The sequence below is a fragment of the Spizellomyces punctatus genome, assembly GCF_000182565.1.
Source record: "Spizellomyces punctatus DAOM BR117 chromosome Unknown supercont1.14, whole genome shotgun sequence".
Taxonomy (NCBI): domain Eukaryota; kingdom Fungi; phylum Chytridiomycota; class Chytridiomycetes; order Spizellomycetales; family Spizellomycetaceae; genus Spizellomyces; species Spizellomyces punctatus.
In genome coordinates, this window is record NW_015971550.1 from 456,726 (window position 1) to 481,106 (window position 24,381).

Sequence of the window (24,381 nt, forward strand, 5' to 3'; positions counted from 1 at the left end):
GTTGGGTTCTTGGCATTTGGGTTGCATGACGATTTGCATCAACGGGAGAGATTCAACACTTGCATTAGGTGCGTCAACAAAAACGGTGGGTATTGCAAGTTATGAGCGGATTCGCGTCAGAGCGTGTTGTCCATTGTAAGCAGGCAACAAAAAGAGCGAGTGTGATCTCATATCCCTTTCCCGCTTGTAGGTTTTTGCCCAACGTTTTCGTTCAACGACCGAACCAACGTTGTTTTAGTTTTTGTTTTCTTTGTGTGCTTTTGAAGGTAAAGTCTCTGCAACTGTTTATTTTCACTGTTTTGGGGTTTCTCCAGCGGTCCGCTCTTTTTGCGCGACGGTTGGAGAAATAAGTTGAGAAAGTTCGTGGAGTTGATTGTGCATGTGTTGAATCTCCCGAGTTTTGGGGGGTTTTGTGCAAAACCCATTTGGTGTTTTCTGACGACTTGCTCTTTTTGTTTCTACTCTTTCTTGTCAACTCGAATCTCTTTGTTGGGTACCTCATTGACCCTGATCTGCCACGATCTCATTCAGTTTTACGAAAAACACAAAAAGGAACAGACCCGCGCTTCCAAGCAAATCTTTTTCTCAATCTCGTTCTACCACTTTAGCACAAGCTAGCGAGCGTTCCATCATCAACTCAATCAAATAGAAAGATACCGCAAGTCACACATGGCGAAGCATAAACGGAAGACGTCAACACAAGCAACTCCGCAAAGCGGAGGTTCAGACACATCTGCAGATACAGTACCGAACTCGACCGCTCCTACCGTCACAATCGGCCACAAGCGCCGTCTGACTCCGCCAGGTTCTGGGATACCTACGCCAACGGATGTGACGCCCGTTCCAGGTACACCCGTCGAGCGGCGGCCAGTCAAGTCAGATGGTCCATCAGGAGTCGTCCTCCTTGCGGATGAATCCTCATCGAAAAAATGGCGTAATGCTGCTGTCCGCACTCTGTGGACGTTTGTCATGATCTTTGCTTTTCTCGGAATTTTGTTGGCGGGACACGCGTACGTTGTGCTCTTTGTCGTCGTGCTGCAGGTGTTGGTATACAAGGAAGTCATCTACATTGGAGTGTCCCCGGCGAGAGATAGGAAGCTACCATGGAATCGATTTTTCCATTGGTACTTTCTCATGGCGACCAACTACTTTCTGTACGGCGAGACTCTCATCGAACGATTTAAGCCATATTTTTATGTCGACGCTTTCCTGATGCCTCTTGCCACTCATCACCGATTCATCAGTTTTTGTCTCTATACCCTCGGTGTTGTCTTGTTTGTCATCAACCTGAAGAAAGGACACTACAAGTTCCAATTTTCTCAATTCGGATGGACGCACATGGTTTTGTTGATTGTGGTTTGTCAGAGTCATTTCATCATAAACAACATATTTGAGGGGTTGATTTGGTTCCTCCTCCCGGCGGCTTTGGTGATCTGCAACGATATCGCCGCATACGTGTTTGGATTCTTCTTTGGACGGACGCCCCTCATTGCCCTCAGCCCCAAAAAGACTTGGGAAGGGTTTCTCGGTGCATTATTCAGCACAGTCGTCTTTGGGTGGTTCTTTTCGGGCTATTTGTCTCAGTTCCCCTACATGTACTGCCCAGTGCGGGATTTCAAAACCTCTTCACTTTCTGGCATCCAATGCGTTCCCAACCCCGTTTTTGTACTCAAGGACTACCGCCTCCCACCGATGCTCAGCGGTCTCCTTCGCTTTGTACTCCCATTTGCTGGCGTTCCCTTCCGCACCGTAAGCTTCTACCCAATGCAACTTCACTCGCTCGCTATGGCCATATTTGCGTCAGTTGTGGCACCTTTTGGTGGATTCTTTGCATCTGGATTCAAGCGCGCCTTCAAGATTAAGGATTTTGGCGACTCTATTCCCGGCCACGGCGGTATTACGGACCGAATGGACTGTCAGTTTTTGATGGGATTGTTCAGCTACATGTATTTCAAGAGCTTCATTGGCGCTTATGAAGGTGTAACGGTCGGAAGTGTGCTAGAGCTTGCGGTGCAAAGTCTAAAAGAGGCAGAGCTAGTTGAGTTGGTAGGGAAACTGAGAGAGTTTCTTGATGGACAGGGGATTGAATTGTGATTATGGTATCTAAAAGCTCCTCAGATGCATGGGCGAGCCTGCACTTTTTTTTCCTTTGTTTAGAAGTTTTCGTTTTGGGTTGACTGCTTTATTATTTTCTTATTGTTAATGTATGGCAAGATGCAAACGATAAATCAATCGCTGTATTGCTCTAGAATCTATATTAACGCAGTTGCATTCTAAAGTCGAGTTATGGGCCTACGCCACATTCAGCCACGTCGACTCATCGGGCCGATCGGGTTCGCGGTCCTTCTCATTCAGCTTTTAGATCCCCCGGTATACCATGGCCAATGACAACACGAAACCCAAGGACGACGAGTCCTCGTCTCTAGCCACCACCATCAAAGAAAATTATTCCCCAGCTCATGCCTCCCCAACTACCCTCCTCACATCCGACCACCCTCCGGAAACGACCGACACACCTCTCCGTTTCCTCGGTTATGCCGCCCGTCTCCGCACCATCGCGATAGCCGGGTCCCGATATCTCGCCTACACTTCAGACGTAGGCGAAGCCTTCCGTCCCGTCGTTGACCCCAGAATCGTCAAAGCGGCCTATGCAATCAGTTTTGGCTATGTGGGGTTTGATGTCGCTTTTGAGGGCGTTAAGGCTGCCAAGGAGGGTAAAGACGAAAAGGAGATTGCCAGAGTAGTGGTGAAGAGAAGTGTGTTTCAGGGGTTGGCGAGTTTATTGTTGCCGGCTGTTACGATACATACTGTAGTTGACGTGACGGGCAAGTTGATTCAAAAGTGAGTTTCTTGTGGGTTTTTGCTGGTTTTTGACTGTAGGGAGAGGGTTTTTCTTATTTTGTATCTTTTAGCCGGCCAAAAACGCCTTTGATGCGCTGGACGCCTACCCTTGCGGGTCTCATGGTTGTCCCTTTCCTCCCGATCATGTACGATCATCCACTGGAAGGGTTCATAGACAAGACGTTTGATAAGATTTGGCCGGTAGATGAAAAGGACAGCAAACAAAAGACAGAGTAGATATGTGCAGTTATGTAGTGTGTGTTGTCAAGATCCCCAAGGACCATCATTTGAGTTTGCATGCATTGTTCCCCCCATTTATCTAAAAATGATTCTACACCAAAACTTTCTATGCTGTTCTACTCAAAACATCCACTAGCACATTGGCCACCCATTTCAGTACTTCTCGGTCCTTTTCGCTCCTCACAGCAACCACAGGTGCCATGATGTAAATGACGTTCCCCAGCGGTCTAGTATAGAGACCGTGTTCACGCAGTTTCTTGATGACGTTGGCGGAAACGTGAGATGCGTAGCCCTTTTCGGTGGTGGAGAGTTCAATGGCCAGGACGCTGCCCAAGGAAATGACACCGTCGGTAGTTGGGAGATTGGATAAGGTTTGGATGAGCTAAAGGAGCAAGATCAGATTCACGACTGGTTATAGATGGTCATGCTTCAACTATGTCAAGCGTACCTCTTCATCCCAAACCCTGCTCAAACATTCCACTCCACCCGCCTTCGCGCCCATCTCCTCAAACATTTCCAAGGTCCTGACCCCAACCGCACATCCAACGGGATGCGCGGTATATGAGTGCCCATGGAGGAGAGCCTCCTTTTTACCTTCCCCTTTAAACACCTCAAAAATTTCCTCCTTTACAACGGTCGCAGCAAGAGGCACAAGACCTCCTGTCATGCATTTTGCATAACAAGCTAGATCAGGGTACTCTCCCAACAATTGCGTACCGGGAGAATGAAGACCGAGCCCAAGACGGTGAAACCCGACAAACACTTCGTCGTAAATGACTGGAAGGGGTTGATCGAGGGCTCGGACTGCTCGTATCAATATGCGTTGAAAGAGAGGGTCTATGAAAGCCATGCCACCGGCGCCCAAAAGAAGGGGTTCAATGATCAACGCGCCCAAAGGTGTAGTGGTCAGGTATTTTGCTAGCGTTTGCTGGATGTGTGCACAGTAAACCTCGAGGAGATCAGTGCGGTCCAACGAAAATACGTCGGAAAGCGATTGGAAGGTGGGTGCGGATCTTGTGTGTTGGAGGGAGGGTGGGAGGCGGAGGGTATACTGCCCATTTTTGAAGACAATCGTTGGTGGTGCGAACCATAGACCACGGGGCTTGTACCTAGTATTCTCGTCGTTAAAACAGCAATACCAGTTGCAAAACAACCAGTCACCATTCGTACCAATTTATTTCCTCGTTATACACATTCGGGCCGCAAGCGTCCATGCTGCCAATAGTATCCCCATGATAACTCCCCTCGATCCCAACCACACCAAGGGTTCGCCCATCCTGCCACGTACCATTACGTTTCATGTCCTTTTCAGTCTTTTTGAGAGCGGCTTTGATGGCTACTTCAATCGCCGTTGATCCGTTATCAGAGTAAAATACGCGTGAGCCCCATCCTCTACCCGCTGTTGACAAGAGTTTTTCGGAAAGTTTCAGAGCGGGTTCGTGGATGCACTCTGGGAAGATGACGTGACCGTATCGTCCGGACGCGTGGGCGGCCGCCAGCGTGAGCTGCGTATTTGCGTGTCCGAACGATTGAGTCCACCAGCTGGCGCAAGCGTCATATTGGGGCGTTGTTGTACCTTCCACTTGTAGCGATGATGATGATGAAGGAGCTGCAGGGGTCGACGCGCCAGAATGATACGTAGTAAAGAACTCTTGATGGGCAGAATCGATCACAGTCGGTTTGCCCACATCTCCATGTTGAGTAAATGGCCACCAGATCTTCTTTTCACCATCGGCAGCCATCTCCTCTAACCTTGTCACTCGATTCCAGTGCTCATCCAACAATCCTTGAACAACCTGCATCGCACCACGCTCCGAGTTTTCGTAATACACCATCATGTTAGTTGCGTCCAGCATCTTTTCGTGTACATCAGGTCCTTCTTGTGAGCGGGAGGCGGGAAAGGGAGGAGGAGGCGAGAAGATGTAGACAGGAACAGACGGATCAATGTTTTTACGGATCGCATGATGGTTTTGATATTGCGTGGAATCGAACATGACGATCCCGGATATGTCGTAACCACGAATATGCAGGGATTCATATGCTGAGAGAGTTGTGGAGACTCCACCAAGTTTCGCATCCCCAATGAGAAGAGTAGGAAGTCGAAGAGGGCGATACGCCTCACACTGGAGTGTACCAGACATGACCGGACTGTTCACGCCTGTGAATTGGTATGAGTCTGATCCCAGAGATTGCAAATAATAAGATGCAGACATACCTCCAGCGGTTTCCAGAAATGCAATGGCAGGATTCCCTGCGCTCTCCTTCCATGCACCATCTAGGGCATCCTGAGTCGCGCGCAAGAGCTCCACATCCGACACTGGTTTGTTTTCCTGTACCGTGCATGTTAGATCATGATTGATCAAGATAATGCGATGATGTGGAACCTACGCGGACAGCCGTCAAATGCGCACCGGCCGGCTCCCGGTACGTAAAAATGACACTTGTCGCTGCATCTGGACAAAATGTCTCCACATGCCTGTTCAAGTCCTATCAGATCATGTCACAATGTCAGATGCAGCAATCCAAACCCACCTAGCATCCGAATCCACCGGAAACCCTGTCTGCACTGGTTTCACATAATACACTCGCCGAGTTTTTTTATCATTCCCGTTTCTCTTTTCAAATGCGTGTAGTGGGACCTTTGTAGCCGCTCTACAGAGGGCTGCCGAGAAGACCGTCTTTCCAACCCCTGTGTTGGCGGCGAATATCTGATAGGTTGGTAGCGTAGACCGCAAGGTATGCAAGGGTGCTGGTCGTGGAGGCATTGTCTGTTCAAAGCGTCCAGATGGGAAATCGTTGTTTCTTTAAATGAAAATCCCCAGTTCCAAACAGGCTCATCGGAGAAAGTCGTTCTCACAGCGCGTCAACTTCATTAACCCGAATAAGCGTAAATTAACACCTCGGTGCTCCCGTCGTCGTTCTTCCTGCAAGGCTTTCTTTGCTGTGGCCTTTTGAACTCCTTTTTGAGCATAGTCCATCTTGTTTCTTCATCGTCCTGCGGTAAAGGGAGCTTTATTCACGCATCGTTTACTCCCATCTACGTATCGTATATCTTGGCACGATGCATCTCATTCGTGCCTTCCGTCCGCTAAGACTCCGGGCATTCCATACAACACCGCTCTCCCATCTGGCGACTCTCCAACAAACACCCCCGCCACAGCCGCTATCCGTCGCCGAGAGACATGCAACAGGCATCCTCCGCACCGACTGGACAAAACAAGAGGTCCAGGACATTTATGACAGTCCGTTGATGGAGCTGTTGTTCAACGCTGCAAAGGTCCATCGGCTCCACTTTAATCCGAGGGAGGTGCAGCAATGCACTCTGTTGAGCATCAAAACCGGAGGATGTACTGAAGATTGTGCTTATTGGTATGCTGGGCAGTAAAAGTTTTGACAAGGATGCTCAGGAATGGACCTGATTCCGTTCATTTAGCCCTCAGTCTTCAAAGTACTCTACAAATGTCAAGGCAAGCAAGCTGCTGCAAGAAGACACAGTTTTGGCTGCTGCGAAAAAGGCCAAAGAGGCAGGAAGTTCAAGGTTTTGCATGGTAGGTGCAACCTCCAATTTCCTCCTATAAGCAACGGCTCACACTTCAACATTTAAGGGAGCCGCCTGGCGCGATCTCCATGGACGAAAGACCAACTTTAACACCATTCTAAACTATGTCAAGGAAATCAGGTAATCCTCTTGTTTTGGGCCTAAATCCTCGTCGCCAAAACTCGTTCTAATTTGATGTTTTTAGATCAATGGGAATGGAAGTATGCTGCACCCTTGGCATGCTGACACCCACTCAAGCCCAACAGCTCAAGGAAGCCGGGCTAACCGCCTACAACCATAACCTGGACACATCCCGTGAATATTATCCCAAGATCATTACAACTCGAAGCTACGACGAACGGTTGGAAACAATTGCCAATGTTCGGGACGCGGGAATTAGCGTTTGTTCTGGTGGTATCATTGGCTTGGGAGAGAAGGCAGAAGATCGGGTGGGAATGCTTTGGACCCTTGCTACGATGGTCGAGCATCCTGAGAGTGTACCGGTGAATGCCCTATTGGCTGTGGAAGGAACGCCTTTGGGAAAGCAAGAGGTATGGAAGGATCGTTTTGGCCGGATTGTTGCATTGCTGTGTCTGATGTATCATTACATTAGCCCGTGCAAATCTGGGAAATGGTCCGTATGATTGCCACGGCCCGTATCGTTATGCCGACTTCCATGATCCGTCTCTCTGCAGGGCGAGTAAGATTCTCGCAACCTGAACAAGCTCTATGCTTCATGGCTGGCGCCAACTCCATCTTCACGGGCGACAAATTGTTGACGACGCCCAACAATGCCTACACAGATGATCAGAAAATGTTTGACGTGCTCGGACTAGTACCTAAACAGGCCAACCATAGACAAGGAAGTGACAAGTTCTTGGATGTTGGTGAGGCACCCAAGGTAGAAGCAAAGAAGGGAGAGTTGTTCATTGAGGGATAAATGTAAAAGACTTTCTTTACTTTGTTCTTTTTTTTGTACATTCCAAAATAATCCATCTATGCACACACGTAATTTACAGCACTTACACTTTCATACTATGTACACGCTGATTCAGAAAACTCCTAATGATGGTGGTGCCTCGTTTTCATCAACTTTTTCACAGTTTCATCCTCCCTTCTAACCCACCACACCCTCACCGCACCGCCCACACCACCGTCCTCTAGCACTCTTTTAACTAAATCAAAATCTTGTTTGGGGACATAGATAAACTCTGTGTCAAGATGCTTTGCAGAATATTCCGACCCGAGAAAGGACGCCACAGCCACGTGTGTATACGTGCTTGTCGATGGGAGAAAGTGGAGATCATATCCTGCCGTATGCATAGCTTCAAGGAATTTTATCAGTTCGTCTTGAGACATTGGTTCGGTTGTAGGGAGGTCGACGATAATATGCCGTGTTAATCGGGTTTCGAGTGTCCGTGGTGAACTAGTGAGGAGGGTCGTCAATTTCGAGATTTCAAGTGCGGGGATGCGGAGGACAGCTATGGGACCCGGTGGAAGTGCGAGGTCGTCGAAACTAGTCACATTCTCTTTAGGATCCAAAATGTTTGAAGCATGGACCCAGAGCTTGTCGTCCACCAGGTTCAGACGGGCTGACATGGCGATAATCGGTGAGACGCCTTGGTATTCGGAAGGTGAGAGAAGACAGTGTATGCTACTCGCACCGCGGACGCCGGCCAACATGACGGAATATGCATGTCCAAGGGGAGAACGACTGCAACCCACGTCGACATACAGAGCCGGGTCGTTCATTTCTAGCGCATCCGACAAGGCCCGAGTGAGGACTGCCTGAATGGACTTTTCGGATGCAAATAGGTCGTCCTGCACTGCGTGGGATGATTTTTGTGTCTCGTGTTTTGCGATGAATACGGGGGGATGGCTCTTTGCATCGACCTCAAAGTGGACATTAGCGAGAACCGATGACCATTCAGCTTGCAAGGCAACATGGTCTGCAAAGCGATCGACTTCGCCAAATATTCCAGAAACTGGGTTGGCGACTCCCGGTTCCCCGTGCATCATTTCGTGATCTTCTTCCTCATCGTCCTCGTGTTCTTGCCCAGCTCCGTGATGGTGCTGCTTTGTACTCTCCCCATTACTGTTTCCCTTGGGAGGCTTTTGTTCCTCCAAATGTGCTGAACCTTCCGGCCTTTGCTTTGGATGCGGAGCCAGTAGGGCCTCGTTCCCTGTTCCCGGTTTCGCCGGACTTTTTAGTTTCTCTCCTTTTTCATCCTCCGGATGTGGATGCGCCGGCACGGCGGACATTACTGGCGGATCGACCACTTTTGGCAAGTCCACAGGTTTCTTCATGTCCCCGCTCTCGGGCACTCGCACCTCCTGCGTCTCGCGTCCTGAAGCCTTTGGAGTAGGAATCGACCCCGTAGAAACTAGAGTGATGAAGACGACCAGCGCTACCAGCGCCATACCAATAAGGATGGGCTTCCGCCCACCTTGCTTGTTGGTTGCAAACAATGGAGCGTATTCTGGCATTTCGGACCTGTTTTCGACAGACACCGAACAAGATGGAAAGCCTGGCCTCCACCAGTTTGCCTCCCCCGCGAAGTTTCATATCAAAGCCACACCGCAGCGTCCCCCGATCAATTAAAGCATTAAAGGTTTAATGAAAATGAGCAGCCACACTAGACTGGATATGGCGCAGCAGCGTGATTCTCCGACGCTCTTTCCTGCGTGATATTTGGCTTTGTTTGAGTCAATTGCAAGTAGTGGAGCGTGGACTTTGGATAGCAAAGGGTCTACGGACAGCCAACGATTCTTTTTCTACAAACAAGCATCGATAGACGACAACTCGAAAATGCGGGGTCGGATGGTCAGAGTCCCTTGACAGCAGACCGCAAGCACCCTGTAGCCGTATTTCATTGCTTTGACTGGTGGCGCCCTCAACGCAGAATGTGGGAATTTTCTGAAGACTGAGTGCCAATGTACTGATATAACCTACCTAGTTGCTTGGCATCCTCGGGCCTGCTCGTGGTTGGGAGGTGTGCAAAGATTTAGATCATGAATGGACAGAAGTGAAGGTTGGCGGTGATTTTTGGGGTGAAGGTCCTCTGTATAGATCGTCCCTACAGGACGCGAGCTATACAGGGCTTTTTGCATCGCTGGAGATGTGTATTCTGTATTGTTGCACTCTACGCATGGCCCCTTCTATGACATTTCTCAGAACACAGTTGGGCAATGATTCCACGTATCAGGTCCAACGATAACTGCTCTCTACAAATTCCTGCCGCGGTTCCCAACTTCACTAACACCATTGGCTGGGAATTCGACAGTTGATGCGTGTGTTGGGCTTGGTTTTGTCATGAAACATAAGGCATTGGCCATGATAGTAATGCCACGTTAATCGTCACCCCAAACCAGCCCTCGCGTGAGCTCATGACATTCAAAAGATTGTAACGGCGTCACAATTCAGCGATGCTTTTGTGCTCTATGAGAGATCAGCTCCTTTAGCGACCTGGATGTGGTTTTTGTAATGTTGTACCATACGAGACAGATTGTGGATATCCTTAACCATACTGATCGACGGTGCTGATGTGTTGCTTGCGGACCTATACGAGTCATTTTCCACAACAATCTGCATTTCAATATGCTTCGGGACTGTTTTGCATTTTGATATATTTGTACTTGTTCGCCCAGAAGAAATACTCAGACTTATCTTGAGGCAATTAGGGATTCGCTTACGGTTGATTGGAACGATTCTGCTACTTTCAAATCAAATTATGACATTTCAAGATGGGCGCAACTGCAACATCTGACGTGGAGAATATCATGCACAACATCTTTCAATCTAGGTCAATCAAGAGTAGCGATGGTCAGCACGCGGAGTCTGTTTGCGCATGCAAGACCCCCAAGCAAAGCTGAAAGTTGTGTGTATCAGCTCGTTCAAATCGGAGCCCAGGTTGATGACATGCGGGTACCCCGATCGAATATTCCCCAAACAAAAAGAACGGATTCTGAAAAGTGCCCATCCGACTACCGACAAGACCCTGTTAGTAAGCAATAATGATGCGATGCAAGGGAATGCCCTGCAAAGTGAGTGATCGATTGGAAAGTCACTTTTAGATGAAGCCTTTGCATCGTTCAGTGTGGAATGTTGGCTTTGCCAGATTGTCTTTTATACAGTATAGTATGCAATGACAATCTATTCATAACACCTTACATCTCTTGGATCTAATCTTTGTCCATCCCTGCATGCAATCCTTCCCAAGCGTTTAATCAAAACGCATTCCAAGATCCAATGAAACTCAAAGTATGCAATGCGACGCACAGACAACACAATACCATCATCCTTTACTCGTATCATTTCTTCGCACAATGGAAAGACCAACCCTTCTCCGTTGCAAGATCTCCGTGCATCCAACCACCATCTTAAGTCATCCCCGTCGGACAAAAGCCCAGCAACCAACAGATCCATACGGATCAAAAGGCAACCCGCCACAAAATCTCAAACAATGTTTCCAAATCGCCACTTGCTTTCATTTATCCCAAATTGGAAATAATATTCCACGTGCTACAATGACCGCAAAAATCCCTCACCAATGGGGCTGAGGCGCACCTAGCAACGGGATTATATAAGTGAGCGATTTTTGCTGGAGCCCCCCCGACCATTGTACCTTTCCTCATCTGAACAAGACCCAGCAATCGCCCATTAGAATTTCCATCTCATTTCAAGCATTCTTTATTCGAATATGCACTACACAGCTGTTGCTACCACGCTCCTCGTAGCCTTGTTTGCGCAAGGCTCCATTGCTCAAGATCCCGCTATGGCGACATCGACTCTTACGACTGTTTGCCAACAAGCTGCAAAGATTCCTGTATGCGATCTCTACTCGACAAGCTGCAAGGCCAACAGCACGGCTGCTGCCTGCAACCCGGTCTCTCTCGCTCTCTCGGCTTGCGCCGACCCTGTTGCGGCGACCAATAGTGCGTGTACCATGTTCAAGTCCATGTGCACTGGCGCATGTGCAAACCAGGGTGCCGTCAAGGATCTCTTGCCGGCCAGGAATGCCAGTCAGCAAGTTTTCTCCATTTGTACGGAAATGCCCACAATGACTGATTGTCAGGGTGATGCAAGGTGCCCTGCCCCTGACGCGACTGGTGTCAGTGACTGCAAGTCCTGGACTGTCTACTCGGCCTTGTGTAGGGAGATGCCCGATATGACACAGGTTGGTTGCACGATGTAGTTTTGTTGTTTTTCTTTGAGCGTCACATCTGAATTGTCCGTTTCTTTTTTTGCTAGTGCGCATCATGGAAGAGCTTCTGCTCCAGCAATGGACAAGTCGCTCCCTTCTGCGGTGGGGCTGCTCCCACGACAAACTCCTCCACCGGCGGCCACAACCACGGTACTTCTGGTAACACTCAAGGAACTACTACGGGAGCAAAGTCCTCTGCCACGACCGTCCTCACCGGCGCGGTCGGTATGGCTGCATCTGGATTGCTGGCGATGATGTTGATGCTGTAAATTTGGGGAGTCCCGCTTACTGATGTAAAAAATGTTGTATAGTAGTGAAACAGTGTCCAAAATATATATAAATTGCTGCTAGAAATGAATCTCTGCTACAGACTCCCATCTACTTGTGTACTACGGATTGATCTCAGTAACACGCCACGATTCACCCTCCTTTTCCATTATCATTCTCCGATTTGGATGCTCCCTCAACTCAAGCCGATCTATCCCCTGTACCTCAAAGACCAACAGGCTAAAATTCTTGAGTGCTTCTGATATGGCCTGTGTATCTTGATCATTTATTGCTTGAACCCATCCTGAGGTGTCCGCACGTGTTTGCTTGGGATTTGGCCAGAGAAACTGCGAGCGCGCACCAGGAGATAGATTGTGAAAGTGGTGCTTGCGAAGCTGTGCGAATGACGGCCGATAATAAGCCAATATCAGGAAGAGATCATTCAAAAACGTTTACCTCTTCCCAATCTATTCCAGAATTGGGCATGTCGGCCTCATGTATTCTCATCGTGTGATGAGGGGGCAAGACGACCCGGACGGTACCAGCCAATCGAAACTGTTCTCTCGTTTCCGGAAAGTACCTACCCATTATATATAAGCCCATTGAAACTATCAAACCTCTCTGAAAGATCTCCTTCTCATACTCACCAACAGAGCTCTCCGCTCCCATTTGCTACAATTTCCCGTACTTTTGCACTGCGAGCATCCGTAGTAAACACCAACATATCTTCCCATCGCACTCGATCGGTATCAGATGACGTGGTGGTGTCGCCTATGAATCCGCGGAAAACAATGGTGCGCACTCTCGGCTTATAGTCGTGGGTTATGGTCGCAAGCGTTGGCCACTGAGAGGCTAAGACCACGCCAACGTTAAGCAAGGAACTTGGTCAAAGGCATTGAATAAGCATACTTGGTGAAGTGTTTGAAGCCAGTGCCTGCTGCAGCAGCGCTTTCCATGGCGCTGTCATTGCTGCCAATCGTTCAACACCAAAAGCCAAATCGCCGAGTCCAATCGCGCGTGAATCATCGCGTTCCAATCACGTGCAACTGTGCCACAACCAAGCCATACCCAAGCAAAACCGCATCTTCTTGCCCCCCGTTGAGTTCCGATAGCCCACAGTGCAAATCATCCAACCAACCATTGCCAACATGTCCGCGACTCGTCGCCTCATTACCTCCAACCGCTCTTTCCTTACCGCTGCCGTTCGTCGGCAACACACCCAGGCCGTTTCCCCTGTTGCCTTGTCCCAAATTGAAACGTACGCTGGTCTCGTAACGTGCGTGATGCTCACATGTCTCACCACACTCTTTTTGTTACTATACAGCCGCTGGGCAAAGCTTCCAGAATGCGAGCAGGGTGCCATAGCAGATTACCTGGCCGCGAAACAAAAGGGTGACTGGAAGAACTTGACTTTGGACGAGAAGCGGGCTGGTACGTGTAGACGGCATGTGGATTGAACCGACGTGACACTCTTCTTATTCGTCTTTGTTAAGCTTACTGGATTGCTTATGGTCCTTACGGTGCCCGTACGCCCATTGACCCAGCGATGAAATACAAAGTTTTGGGATGGTCCAGCTTCTTCCTTGCCATTGCTTTTGGAGGATACGTCTACTGGAGCGGAAATGGTTCGTACCGAATACTGCTCCATGTGCATCGATACAACTAACTTGTATCTCTTCAGTCGTCCCGACCCTCCGAACCCACAACAAAGAATGGAAGGAAGAGGAAGAGCGCCGTGCTATTGAAAACAAGCAGAACCCCTACACTGGTGTATATGCCAAGTACAGGGAACAAGTAGATGGAAAGCACTAGATGTGTGCCGTTGAGTTTAGATTGTAAAGGACGCGTTTGGACAAATATTTTACACAAGGTTAGGTTGGAAAAAATATATTATTAAGCAGGAATCCTTGGGTGGAGCCTCATATTGAAGGTATATCCGCTCTCCTTCTATTGAGAGTTTCGCCATACCTAATGAAAACAGACATCCTCCTGATTGATTCCAATAAAACAATGTTTACACCGTAGCCGTCCGTCACTTGAAGGCGCTTTCTAATAATATTAATACTATATATTCCCATTCACCGAGGAAGCCCCTGAAAACTCAAGTCTGTTGCTGTAACGACAAACTCCTCAGCATCTCCAACATTTTGAGCTGCTTGGCAAGGCGTTCGTTCGTCTATGTGGGCAAACACCATGTTCATCAGAAAAACTGTCTCCATACACGTGAAGTGCTCATACATACCTTTGGCTTGTCCGGACCTGTTTCCCTCACCACATCTGTGCGTTGACCTTGCACAAGGTGATTCAAATTCTTACTCACAACCGCCCTTCGCTTCAACTCGGAGAGATCACCGCGACCGCCTCTTAGCTCCAAAGGATCTCGCTTGGGTGTGAAGGGCATGGCCATTTGTGTTCGAGGGCTTCCTGTACCAGGATTGGGAAGGGGGGATTTGGGAAGTGGTGCAATCGGTTCCACATTTTTGGATACTTCCTTTTGCTCATGTTGCTCCGTCTGCGTTTCAGATACGGATTGCCAGCCCTCTGAAATGTCTTCCACATCTTCGTGCTTGACATTGGCTTGCTGCTCGTCTGCATCCTTTTGCTCGGTTTCGTCTCTCTCTTCATTCGTGTCTTGCTCGGGCCCGTTATCTGGAAACGGATGTGGAGGGCCGGTGGTTCTTGGGAATGCAGAGGGAGAGAATGTCGGATCTACAATGCTTTGATTTAGAAAATGTTCAGCCTCTAAATGCTCCAATGTTACCCACCTTCAAAGTTATTAAAACTCCGCAGGTCTTGAAGTAGTCGTAAATGACGTTGTGTGCGCAGTAAAGAGTATGATACAGCAGGCGGCTAAGAAGATGTGAGTATGATATTGATACGCATAGTCAACGCAGATAGCCTTACCCGAACCAGAAAAGGGCTATCTTCATCCCTTGAGACATGGTCGGAATCCAAACTCGTATCGGAACCCTGAATTACAGAGACGTCCAAACTCTCGTCCACACGCGCAAAGGACTGGAACAGCAGTGTGGTATTAATAAAGCGGATCATGTGCACATTGAGCGTTGATCTCGCATCACAACTATCGCCAGCAATAACTACCTGGTCCATGGTGGTACTGCCTTCCTTTGCACTCTCTACCGGTAGACTCAACTTTAAACCACTCGAAGCATTATCATCATCATCCACGGAAACGTCTTTGCCTGTCCGCAGAGGAGAGCTGCTGTGTGAGGCCAACGGAGACGAAATAGCAATAGGACTCGAGTGGCGGCTCGAGAGCGGTGACTTTAAATGGGACTTTTTGATATCTTTCATAACCTTCGCAGGTGATTTGTGATCGAGTGATCGTGAGGATAAATCCGTTCTGATGCGACCAACTTCATTCAATGCCTGACGGATTCTTTCGTCCGAAACTCCAAAACTGGATGGAAATGACTTGAATATTTTGCCCTATGCGCAAAAGCCCCGGTAGTGCCAAATATCTCACCTTGCCCGGCACTGACCAAGGTCAGGCATTACAATCAGAGACTCTGGCAGCTCGTCGCTATCAGTCTTGTCCCATTCCAGATAAAGGTTAAGATAGTGCTTTGCGTCATCAAGCACGACGATATTGTGTTTTGACATCTCAGAATACAGGAACCCCATCGTTCCATAAAGTTGCCGTGGTGTCTGTCGCTCTTCCGCTGACGTGGAAGCTTTGCATCGAATCGCACCACGAATCTCCAAGATAGCTTGATAGTAATCGTCTTCGTCCAATCTTTCGCCAAAGAGGTAGTGACCAGCGTACATTTGCTGAAGAAACCGGACTGCAGGTCAGCTCGGGTCACTGTAGAGTCGTGCGATAACGAGCTGTTACCTTGCCATGCATAACAAGAGCTGTACGCCAAAACTTTTCCTGCTCTCTCGTTGGTTTCCACATATCCAGAGTGGAGAGGAATGTTACCTCGTCTACAGAGCTGGCATTCAAAACACTACAGCACCACATATGTCTTTGGATCAATAGCATCATGATGAAGGCCTCCATGTCGGCAACGGTAGGCCGATGCCTAAAGACAGCTTTCAGCCCTTTTCGTGGTGAGCGCGTCTAACGACAATATGCATTAGTATGTGCACCTATCGGGACGCAACAAATCAAAAAAAAGCACCTGTGGGGATTCAGGAAGTCGTGGAAACACCTCTCTAAGAATTTCTCGAAGGCGACAATTTCGAATGTGCCACGCCGATACGTTCGCGAACCTGAAAGCATATTGTGAGTTTGTATCGACTGAGTCGACGCCGCCATGACTAAAGGATATTTCTGTACCTGCCCAGATCCGCGGCCTCAGAATCTAGCGCCGTCATATCCACCTCATGCAGGTTTTCACTCAGCCACTTGAGAAGTGAAAATAACTGACCCGTTCGCTCCGTGGGAAAATCGACAAGAGAAAAATGCGGTAAAATGTTTGATTCTTTTCGTCGAGACCCAATGCGTAGATGATTTTCAGCATCTGCTTCAATATCTGTTGACGGTTGCGAATATGTGCCGAGAGTCCATGCTGGTGTGAAGCAGTAAAGGGATGCCAACAGGTTGTGCGCAGCCAGGCTCAGCCGTGATGCCGCTGTTTTGGTCCAATATGATTTCTTTTCCAGATACTCTGTCCGATCTGTATGACGCACAAAAGTCTCAGCGATCAGGAAGAGAAGGTACAGGAGGAACGCTCAAGTAAGTTCTTACAAGAAATACAAAGTCGCCATTGACGGACCGCTGCCTGCAGCTGGGGCCGAACCCGCCTGAGATCCGATGCCTGTTGAACGCTCGTTTTCAAGGACCGGAAGTGACTTAAACCACGAAGCAGTGTGGCATGGGATGCATATTCTTCGCGGATCCGATACCAAAACTTTGGCCCTGGCTTATCACCGAAAGGCAGTAGACTCTCCAGGCGTTTGATCGACTTGTCAAACTCGTTCAGCAGCTCAACGCATTTTTCCTCGGTTACCTCTGGGCTGTAAGATACATGGTTACGTTGACTACAAGTCTTTTGCCAAATTCATGAAACATACTCTTTCAAGGCCATTCGAATGTAGTGCGCATACAACCAGAGCTTGACCTCCATTGTCAGGATAGGGATTCGTCCGAACATCATCTCAAACTCGCTAGAATGGTTCAATGCGAATAACAGCCAATCCGCTGAGCTCCGTAAGCCATCTCGTGCACGTATGAAGTATTGGGCAACGCTAGTGGGCGAAGTGAGTTACGATTATGCTGAAGCAGCTGCATTCTGGCTAATATGACAACATACGCTTGTCTTTGGTTGCTGCGTACAAGTGCCTTCAATAATGCAACGTGTAAGGCAGGTCGGCCGCGAGTTTCGTTGAGACTGGCGACCGCCAGAAAATCTTGACGAAGACTTTCCTGACTCAAGATATTAGGACCTGCAGATGGTGCGTTCAGCAATAGCCAATATGATTCCACGAGAGATCAAGCTCACATGAGTCCGCAACGAGTCCATAGGTCCGGTCCAGCAAAGGTAGAGCTTCGAACGAAATCCGTCCACTTTCTTCCAATCGCGATCTAACAATGACGAGTAAGATTTACATTCCCCAGTCTATATTAAGGGCTCTATGTACGCACTCTTTAAGGCAATGGAATGCTCTCTTCAGATGAAGCACACGTGAGGCTTGATCATCACAGGTGTCCTCTGAACGGGTTTTCGGGTCTGGGTCAATTATGTCTAGACGAAGTCTTGCCACTGCAGGAATACTGTAAATTACGGCGGATTAACTTCGACAAATGCGCATCATGCTACCTTTCAGAAGCAGACCCTTCTCGTGTGTCCGTAGTTTATATGCCTTCTCGTAGAAATCAACTGCTGAACGAAACTTGGCAAGGTGTTCGTATGTACTGCGCGTGATTTGCATAATATCAGATCGGACGATATCTTTGAAATCTGGTCCACATCAAATCAACAGGTACCTTGCGAGCGTTTGGGTTGCCTCAAAGTCATCTGCGCAATGTGCAAGATGCTCTGCAAGTGCCTTCTCCGCCTTTTCCCATTTTTTGAATCTATAATACGCTAGCCCCGTGGTTCTCTTGGTGTGATTCGTCTGAGACTGGATAGTCAGCCGGGTATGAACTGTTATAAGCTGACAAATTCACATACTGCTGGTTCCGAAGGTGAACTGGGCGAGGCTGCAAACTTGTCCACCTCTTCCACCGACGCAAATCGCGGGGGGTAACGAGACGGAGAAGAAAACATCCGCAGTGCTCTTGTGGGGGTATCTAGGTTCTTGCAGGATGAACCGCTGCTAGGAAGGGTTTTGCTGGCGCTATCCAATGTTCAGCGAGATCTGCAGGTTTTGGGCTGTTCCAGCTGATGTATGATAGGTGGCTTGCATGTTGATTTTCAAGTCACGTGGTGAATGTCCGGATATCAGCCGTGCAGATCTTGTCCAATTGACCATCATCATGCCAGCGGACCTTCATAGCTTTTGGATACGGTTTTGGGGACCTACTATGGTCCTTGGATATTGGCACTATCGCATAAAAGTGATTTCTTTGGGGTTTACGCTCTGTGTGTATTCCATTTGGCATAATGAGTTGCCTGGAATAATCGAGGACGGCAACAAACAGACACCAAAATCGAATTCCAAGCAACAGCACCTGATTCTCGACTTGTGAAACAAATGCAAAGTAATTGCTCCCGGGCTCTCCCTCCATCCGAAGCCTTCATTGGGATCCCAAAGAGTGTAACTGCTCCCATTTCACGCAGCCATCACAATCCATCATTAGACTTCGTTCTATATACTGACACTTTTGTGCTTCGAAAGCTGTGTCCAGCTGCGTATCCCGGGCATTCGAGGTGAAAGGGAGCAGTCCGCCTATCAGAATGCTCCTATGTGCTACATTTCAGGAGCATCCAAGGCGAAGAAACCCTTCCTAGATTGATGGCATCGCCTCAAAACACGCTTGGAATCTGCTGCCCTTACCACTAATTCATCTGGGCTGATTGACCTGACGCAAACATACAAGTATCTGGGTAGCATCTTTTAACGTACAGGTTACGTCCTGATTGCTCATGAAATCCCCTACAAGCACGTCATTTGCGTTTGCTATCTTGACTTTAATCACCTTATCGCAATGATACACTTGATGCTGTCCATCGACGTAACTTAAGCAGAATTCCTTCACATGGAGGTACATTTCACCTTGCTTCCCATGCAGATTAGCACTGATTCTGCATAAGGCTGACGCTGGTTGATAGAATGGGCGCTGTCGTATCCAGCACTCAGCCTTGGTTTCATCGATATCCACGTGATATGTCCACCAAAATCCGTGGCGCGTCGGTCGGCGTTGGCCGCTTTTTGCCCTTTCCTTACCGCTGGATTACATAATGTTCAAGATCCCGGGGCGAACAAAACCCGGGGTAGTGCTGCTGGTGCATTCGAATTTCGCACCTCGTCCCTCCGTAGATTTGATTGAACACTGAACATTGTCATCATGCACACCTCGTACCTATTGGCTGCATCCGCTGTTCTTGGCTTGGGAGCCATTCAAGTGGTCTCGGCGCAAGAAGGAACCACACCCACTGGCGGAAACCAGCCTTTGGCTACGTACAGCTGTGATGTCAATACTTGCAAGCCGCCTCTTTGCTTTTGCGCGTCCACCAAACCTCCACAGGGACTGGACCCGAAAAAGATTCCGCAATTCGTTACTTTGAGTGAGTTGCATTTGGCGATCTATATTTGACATTTTCTCTCGAGCTAAGCCTTGTCCTGTAGCATTCGACGATGCAATCAATGCACCTGTTCTGCCAGTTATCATGAATCTGACCTCGGGCTTTAAGCCAAATCCGAACGGCTGTCCTCACTCGTCCACTTTCTTTGTGTCAAACCAGTTTTCCGACTACTGGTTCGTGCAGAAAATCTACTCTCTCGGGCATGAAATTGCCGTTCACACGGTGAATCACATTGGTGAGTAGTGCGTCAGAGTGTGTATGGTAATGGACTATTTCTCAAATGGTACAATCTCTACAGGTAACCCACCTGTTGAGGAGATCAGGGCGTCACAACAAGCGCTCAATGCTTTTGCTGGTATCCCTCTACACAAACTCGTTGGTTTCCGGCATCCATTCTTGAACTACAGCGGCCAGTCGTTCCAAAGTCTCGCGGTAAATTGGCTTTTGTTTTGTAAGACTGACGTCAAGTGCTCAAAGAAGCGTTATCCCTCTATGTAGAGCCTGGGAACCTTTTTGTACGATTCCTCAATGCCCCACGATGCCAGCAAGGCACCGTTCTGGCCGTACACCTTAGATAACGGACCTGCTGCCAACTGTGTTTCCGGAACGTGTGACGGAGCCTTTAAATTTCCAGGTCTGTGGGAGGTTCCCCTCTACACCCTCATGAATGCGGACGGCACAGAAAACACGCCGATGGACCCGAATGCTGTTCCTGGAGGAACTCCTGGTTTACCTACTGCGCAAGAGATTGTAGGCCTGCTAAAGCAGAACTTCTTGAGTCACTACAATGGTGACCGCGTTCCTTTCGGCATGTACATCCATGCTGCGACTCAACTGAGTCAACCGCAGCGATTGGGTGCTTTCATCGAGTTCATTCAATGGGTCAAAAACACCTATCCGGATGACGTGTACTTTGTAAACAACCAGCAGTTGCTGTCGTGGATGTTGAATCCCACCGATATCGCAACGTCCAAGAACAGCCCGACTCTTGGTTGTAATCTTCCCGCACAATCACCATCCTCCCCAGAAGTGTGCGATGGTCTGGATAATAAAGGCAACGGCCAGGTAGCTAGAAAGTGTCTGCGTCAGCTCGTTATATCACGGCTCACAGGTCTCATGTTAGGTCGACGCCGGGCTTGTCGAGAACTGCGCTTTTCCTCCCAACACATACTTTTCAACCTGCTTCGGTTGCCCCACCAAGATCCCAAACATCACTGAAGCAGTTCCACCACGTACTCAAAATCGTGCGTTCATTCCAAACGATGGTTGTCCTAATGGTGGGGTTTGGGACCCCACGGGGGCCAAGTGTGTTGAAGTCACCCGGACTGGCTCTGCACCCACACCGGCTGCCAACCTTCCTACCCCAGCTGGTCCCGGTAAATTCACGCCGGGCACTCCGCCGGTTATCCCTCCCCCATCCAGCCCTGGTAAGAGTGGATCTTCCAAAAACGAAGGTTCCAAGCTTGACGGGGGCATTATTACGTTAATTGCTGCCATAGCTGGCGGTCTCTTTGCTTTAGTGATATAAACGAGTAGTTAACTGTTATCTATATTATACAAATATGTACATATTTTGCTTAGAATGAAGCTAATAAATCTAAGATTGATGTGGAGGTGTGTTTCCACTGTCAGATTCCCCGGCTTTCGTGGTCTCCTTGCTTTCCTCTCCACCATTTCCATTTTGCGCCCCTTCCTCTACAGACGCCTTTTCATCACCGGTTTTTGGCTTTTTTGACTGCTTCTCTGTTTTATTTTGTCCCTTTTTTCGCTTTTGCCTTTTTTCTCTCTTCTTTGCGGTCTTCTCCGCCTCCAATTTCTTGATCGCCTCAAGTTTCTCATGAAATTCCCGCTGTTCTTGCTCCTATGTGTCATAAAGATACTGAGCCTTCTTCCTTCTCCCTATCATCGTATATTCTCCAAACACACACCTCCTTTGCCTTTTCATCCAAAATCTTTTGTCTCGCATATTCCTTCCGTCTTAAAGCACGATACACATGAAACTCTCCACTTCCAGCTCCCGCACTCGACCCTTGTACATTTCGAACAAAATCAGGTGGTGGTTTCATGGTCTTTTCCTTTCGTTCTGGTAAGGCTATTGGTTTGTCGACACGGGTCATCAGCCGTTCGATACGGGCGGCTTGAGCCTCCAGAGCGTTTCTTGGTCTATGGCGGAAGGATTCTTCATCCTCATCGCTAGATGCTGGCTGCGGCGTGGATTTCTTTGGACTGGACGAGTGAGACATGGGGACGTGGGCTGTAGAGAGATATCGGTGGAAGGTTTGAGAGATCGCTGGTGGTCGCAGCAGCGCTGACCTGATCTATTGCCATGACATTCACGTGGTCTCGGCTTACGTTGACCTGGTTGCCGCTTTCCAAACGTCTTAACGCTACTCCGCTTTGGCTCAGCCCTTGTTTAGGTTGCAGCATCGACTATTGTGTCCTATAGCTTGGTGATTTGGCTATTTATCCGCCAGCAGCTTCAACTCGCAATTCGTCAAGAGGCCAGAACGTGAGGTCATTAGACGATCGCCACATTTTCTCTTCCTTTGCGTTACTGGAGATTCCTGTGACACATGTCGGACGACCGTCCAAAGAGCAAGAGGCCAGCAAGTGCGTTCTGCGTCTTTGTCAATCTAGTGTGCTGTCGTCTGATTTACTCAATTGTTGACGCCTTTAGACACTGCTTTTAAGCAGCAGCGGCTGAAAGCATGGCAGCCCATACTGACGCCAAAGACGGTACTTCCTGCGTTCTTTATTGTTGGTCTAATTTTCGTGCCTCTCGGTATCGGTCTCTATATTGCGTCAGAAAAGGTGTGTGATTGATATTCTGCCAAGAACCTTACTTTGGTCGTAGGAATATGTGGAATCCTGATTCGCCAACCAACCACTTGTGCATTTTGCCGAAACCCTTTAGGTTAACGAAGTCATGTTCGATTACACGGAATGCAAGGCACAAACTCCCTCCGCAACATTCAGCCGTACCCCTGGCCGTGCGCCCATTGAAGAGTGGAGATGGGATGGACAAACTTGCTTTATCCACTTCCGAATCAGCGAAATTCTGGTTCCACCTGTCTTTCTATATTATCGATTGACCAACTTTTATCAGAACCATCGACGCTATGTGAAGTCCTTTGATGCGAATCAGTTGAAGGGGGATCAGATCGGCGTGCAGAATCTCGATAAACAGCTGACGAACTGCGACCCCCTCCGAGAAGCTGCCAAAGTATACGCTGCTAATCTGACCGTTATTGTCAACGGTGGACCACAGGAGATAAAGAAAGATGCGCAGGTGTATCCCTGTGGGCTCATTGCGAATTCCATGTTTTCTGGTTGGTAATCAGATGCGGCTAACAAACCTGCCACCGCTCTATACTAAGGTTCTCCTTCATTGTCAGACGAAATATCAACAAATCTCTCCTGTATCAAATCGGATTTTACTGGGTTTCCGGACGGGCAAACATGCGCCAACGTGAAGTACGCATTCAGTGAAAGCGGAATCGCGTGGCCTAGCGATAAAGAAAAGTACGGTGTAACACAATGGAAGGACAGGGCCGATGATGTCACCATAGCGACAACGCTGGTTCCGCCTCCATTGTGGCGGGAGGCCTTTCCCCAGTGGAAGGACGGATATAACTTTTCCAACCTCCCGAATCTGCACGAGTGGGAGCGTTTTCAAGTTTGGATGCGAACGGCTGCGCTGCCCACCTTCCGTAAACTATACGCAAGGACCACAGGCGGTGGCAGTGCCCTTCCACCAGGTCTATGGGAAATTTCTATTCGGGATAGTGAGTATTTAGTCAATATTCCGGCACTCTGTTCGCGGATGTTAATTGCGATTTTCCTCCAGCTTTCGATGTTGCAAAATTCAGCGGCACAAAATCTATTGTCATTTCAACCGTGTCCATTCTGGGCGGAAAGAACCCATTCCTTGGAGCAGCATACATGGCTGTTGGAGTCATTTGCTGGGTGCTGGGCATCGTTTTCCTGATTCGCCACATGATCAAGCCCAGGTAAGTTTCTATGGTTTATGTTATCCTCGCTGATCTGATGTTAACTTATCTTTCATCAGGAAACTCGGTGACCACACGTACCTCTCATGGAATCAGCCTCAACAAAATCAGGCTAGGGCACCAGGCGTCCCAGAAGTGGTAAGTCCATTTCATGAGTAATGATCACCGTGTCGTCCCTCGGATTCCCATTCATTTGTATTTTAGGGAGGAGAACGCTCATCCTTGATTGGTGGACGATGAACATCCAAGTGCGAGGGATTTACTTCTTAGTGTACCATAAATTGCGTTGATGTATCGTGTTTCTGGGGGGATCTCATAGTAGAACGTCGTCAATCTGGCCAAAATAGGTTATGCATTAAATACACAGCCACTGACGGTCTTGATTGCGTGAGCCATTTGGCGCTCCTTCCCACATTTTCACACCATCTCATCTAGAGCTCCACTTGCACACCCAAAGGCCATTTGTTACAGCGAACCCGGCGAAACACAGCATATCATAGGTCTTCATAATTAGGCTGATCGTGCAGAACTTGGGTTGAGCCTTTGCATTGTGCATGCGTGTGTCA

General features: G+C 48.6%; 12 protein-coding genes across 12 annotated transcripts; 7 read left to right on the top strand and 5 right to left on the bottom strand.

Annotated features, from left to right (window-relative positions):
* The first annotated feature begins 3 nt into the window (after positions 1-3).
* SPPG_07126 (phosphatidate cytidylyltransferase) lies at positions 4-2,282 on the top strand. The gene is made up of 3 exons (XM_016755303.1): positions 4-85; positions 191-266; positions 532-2,282. The coding sequence occupies exon 3, from the start codon at positions 670-672 to the stop codon at positions 2,092-2,094; it is 1,425 nt and encodes a 474-aa protein (XP_016605699.1). The 5' UTR covers positions 4-85; positions 191-266; positions 532-669; the 3' UTR covers positions 2,095-2,282.
* Positions 2,283-2,355: 73 nt separating this feature from the next.
* On the top strand, positions 2,356-3,227 carry SPPG_07127 (uncharacterized protein). Its single transcript, XM_016755304.1, has 2 exons — positions 2,356-2,841; positions 2,913-3,227. Exons 1-2 carry the CDS (start codon positions 2,378-2,380, stop codon positions 3,076-3,078), a joined length of 630 nt encoding a protein of 209 aa, XP_016605700.1. The 5' UTR covers positions 2,356-2,377; the 3' UTR covers positions 3,079-3,227.
* On the bottom strand, positions 3,082-5,898 carry SPPG_07128 (uncharacterized protein). The gene is made up of 6 exons (XM_016755305.1): positions 5,614-5,898; positions 5,470-5,557; positions 5,297-5,411; positions 4,252-5,239; positions 3,530-4,190; positions 3,082-3,463 (listed from the first exon to the last, which is right to left on the bottom strand). The coding sequence occupies exons 1-6, from the start codon at positions 5,844-5,846 to the stop codon at positions 3,188-3,190; spliced, it is 2,361 nt and encodes a 786-aa protein (XP_016605701.1). The 5' UTR covers positions 5,847-5,898; the 3' UTR covers positions 3,082-3,187.
* A 113-nt stretch (positions 5,899-6,011) lies between these two features.
* On the top strand, positions 6,012-7,676 carry SPPG_07129 (biotin synthase). Its single transcript, XM_016755306.1, has 5 exons — positions 6,012-6,450; positions 6,515-6,629; positions 6,687-6,760; positions 6,825-7,170; positions 7,233-7,676. Exons 1-5 carry the CDS (start codon positions 6,143-6,145, stop codon positions 7,557-7,559), a joined length of 1,170 nt encoding a protein of 389 aa, XP_016605702.1. The 5' UTR covers positions 6,012-6,142; the 3' UTR covers positions 7,560-7,676.
* On the bottom strand, positions 7,550-9,149 carry SPPG_07130 (uncharacterized protein). Its single transcript, XM_016755307.1, has one exon. The coding sequence runs from the start codon at positions 9,104-9,106 to the stop codon at positions 7,682-7,684; it is 1,425 nt and encodes a 474-aa protein (XP_016605703.1). The 5' UTR covers positions 9,107-9,149; the 3' UTR covers positions 7,550-7,681.
* Positions 9,150-11,233: 2,084 nt separating this feature from the next.
* On the top strand, positions 11,234-12,181 carry SPPG_07131 (uncharacterized protein). The gene is made up of 2 exons (XM_016755308.1): positions 11,234-11,796; positions 11,871-12,181. The coding sequence occupies exons 1-2, from the start codon at positions 11,320-11,322 to the stop codon at positions 12,090-12,092; spliced, it is 699 nt and encodes a 232-aa protein (XP_016605704.1). The 5' UTR covers positions 11,234-11,319; the 3' UTR covers positions 12,093-12,181.
* On the bottom strand, positions 12,121-13,137 carry SPPG_07132 (uncharacterized protein). The gene is made up of 4 exons (XM_016755309.1): positions 13,000-13,137; positions 12,738-12,942; positions 12,547-12,670; positions 12,121-12,485 (listed from the first exon to the last, which is right to left on the bottom strand). Exons 1-4 carry the CDS (start codon positions 13,055-13,057, stop codon positions 12,213-12,215), a joined length of 660 nt encoding a protein of 219 aa, XP_016605705.1. The 5' UTR covers positions 13,058-13,137; the 3' UTR covers positions 12,121-12,212.
* A 54-nt stretch (positions 13,138-13,191) lies between these two features.
* Positions 13,192-14,167, top strand: SPPG_07133 (uncharacterized protein). Its single transcript, XM_016755310.1, has 4 exons — positions 13,192-13,348; positions 13,415-13,521; positions 13,584-13,715; positions 13,772-14,167. Exons 1-4 carry the CDS (start codon positions 13,239-13,241, stop codon positions 13,900-13,902), a joined length of 480 nt encoding a protein of 159 aa, XP_016605706.1. The 5' UTR covers positions 13,192-13,238; the 3' UTR covers positions 13,903-14,167.
* On the bottom strand, positions 13,966-18,450 carry SPPG_07134 (uncharacterized protein). The gene is made up of 17 exons (XM_016755311.1): positions 18,231-18,450; positions 18,044-18,174; positions 17,877-17,971; positions 17,702-17,819; positions 17,559-17,641; positions 17,370-17,502; positions 17,131-17,304; positions 16,805-17,073; positions 16,394-16,733; positions 16,236-16,326; positions 15,947-16,174; positions 15,578-15,882; positions 15,193-15,511; positions 14,995-15,105; positions 14,856-14,940; positions 14,333-14,799; positions 13,966-14,266 (listed from the first exon to the last, which is right to left on the bottom strand). The coding sequence occupies exons 1-17, from the start codon at positions 18,324-18,326 to the stop codon at positions 14,192-14,194; spliced, it is 3,120 nt and encodes a 1,039-aa protein (XP_016605707.1). The 5' UTR covers positions 18,327-18,450; the 3' UTR covers positions 13,966-14,191.
* A 1,010-nt stretch (positions 18,451-19,460) lies between these two features.
* Positions 19,461-21,418, top strand: SPPG_07135 (uncharacterized protein). Its single transcript, XM_016755312.1, has 5 exons — positions 19,461-19,787; positions 19,849-20,040; positions 20,104-20,237; positions 20,304-20,870; positions 20,929-21,418. The coding sequence occupies exons 1-5, from the start codon at positions 19,568-19,570 to the stop codon at positions 21,331-21,333; spliced, it is 1,518 nt and encodes a 505-aa protein (XP_016605708.1). The 5' UTR covers positions 19,461-19,567; the 3' UTR covers positions 21,334-21,418.
* Positions 21,315-22,085, bottom strand: SPPG_07136 (uncharacterized protein). The gene is made up of 2 exons (XM_016755313.1): positions 21,734-22,085; positions 21,315-21,666 (listed from the first exon to the last, which is right to left on the bottom strand). Exons 1-2 carry the CDS (start codon positions 22,046-22,048, stop codon positions 21,403-21,405), a joined length of 579 nt encoding a protein of 192 aa, XP_016605709.1. The 5' UTR covers positions 22,049-22,085; the 3' UTR covers positions 21,315-21,402.
* Positions 22,086-22,199: 114 nt separating this feature from the next.
* On the top strand, positions 22,200-24,210 carry SPPG_07137 (uncharacterized protein). Its single transcript, XM_016755314.1, has 7 exons — positions 22,200-22,415; positions 22,483-22,616; positions 22,720-23,134; positions 23,201-23,590; positions 23,653-23,815; positions 23,875-23,953; positions 24,020-24,210. The coding sequence occupies exons 1-7, from the start codon at positions 22,379-22,381 to the stop codon at positions 24,053-24,055; spliced, it is 1,254 nt and encodes a 417-aa protein (XP_016605710.1). The 5' UTR covers positions 22,200-22,378; the 3' UTR covers positions 24,056-24,210.
* Positions 24,211-24,381: the final 171 nt, after the last annotated feature.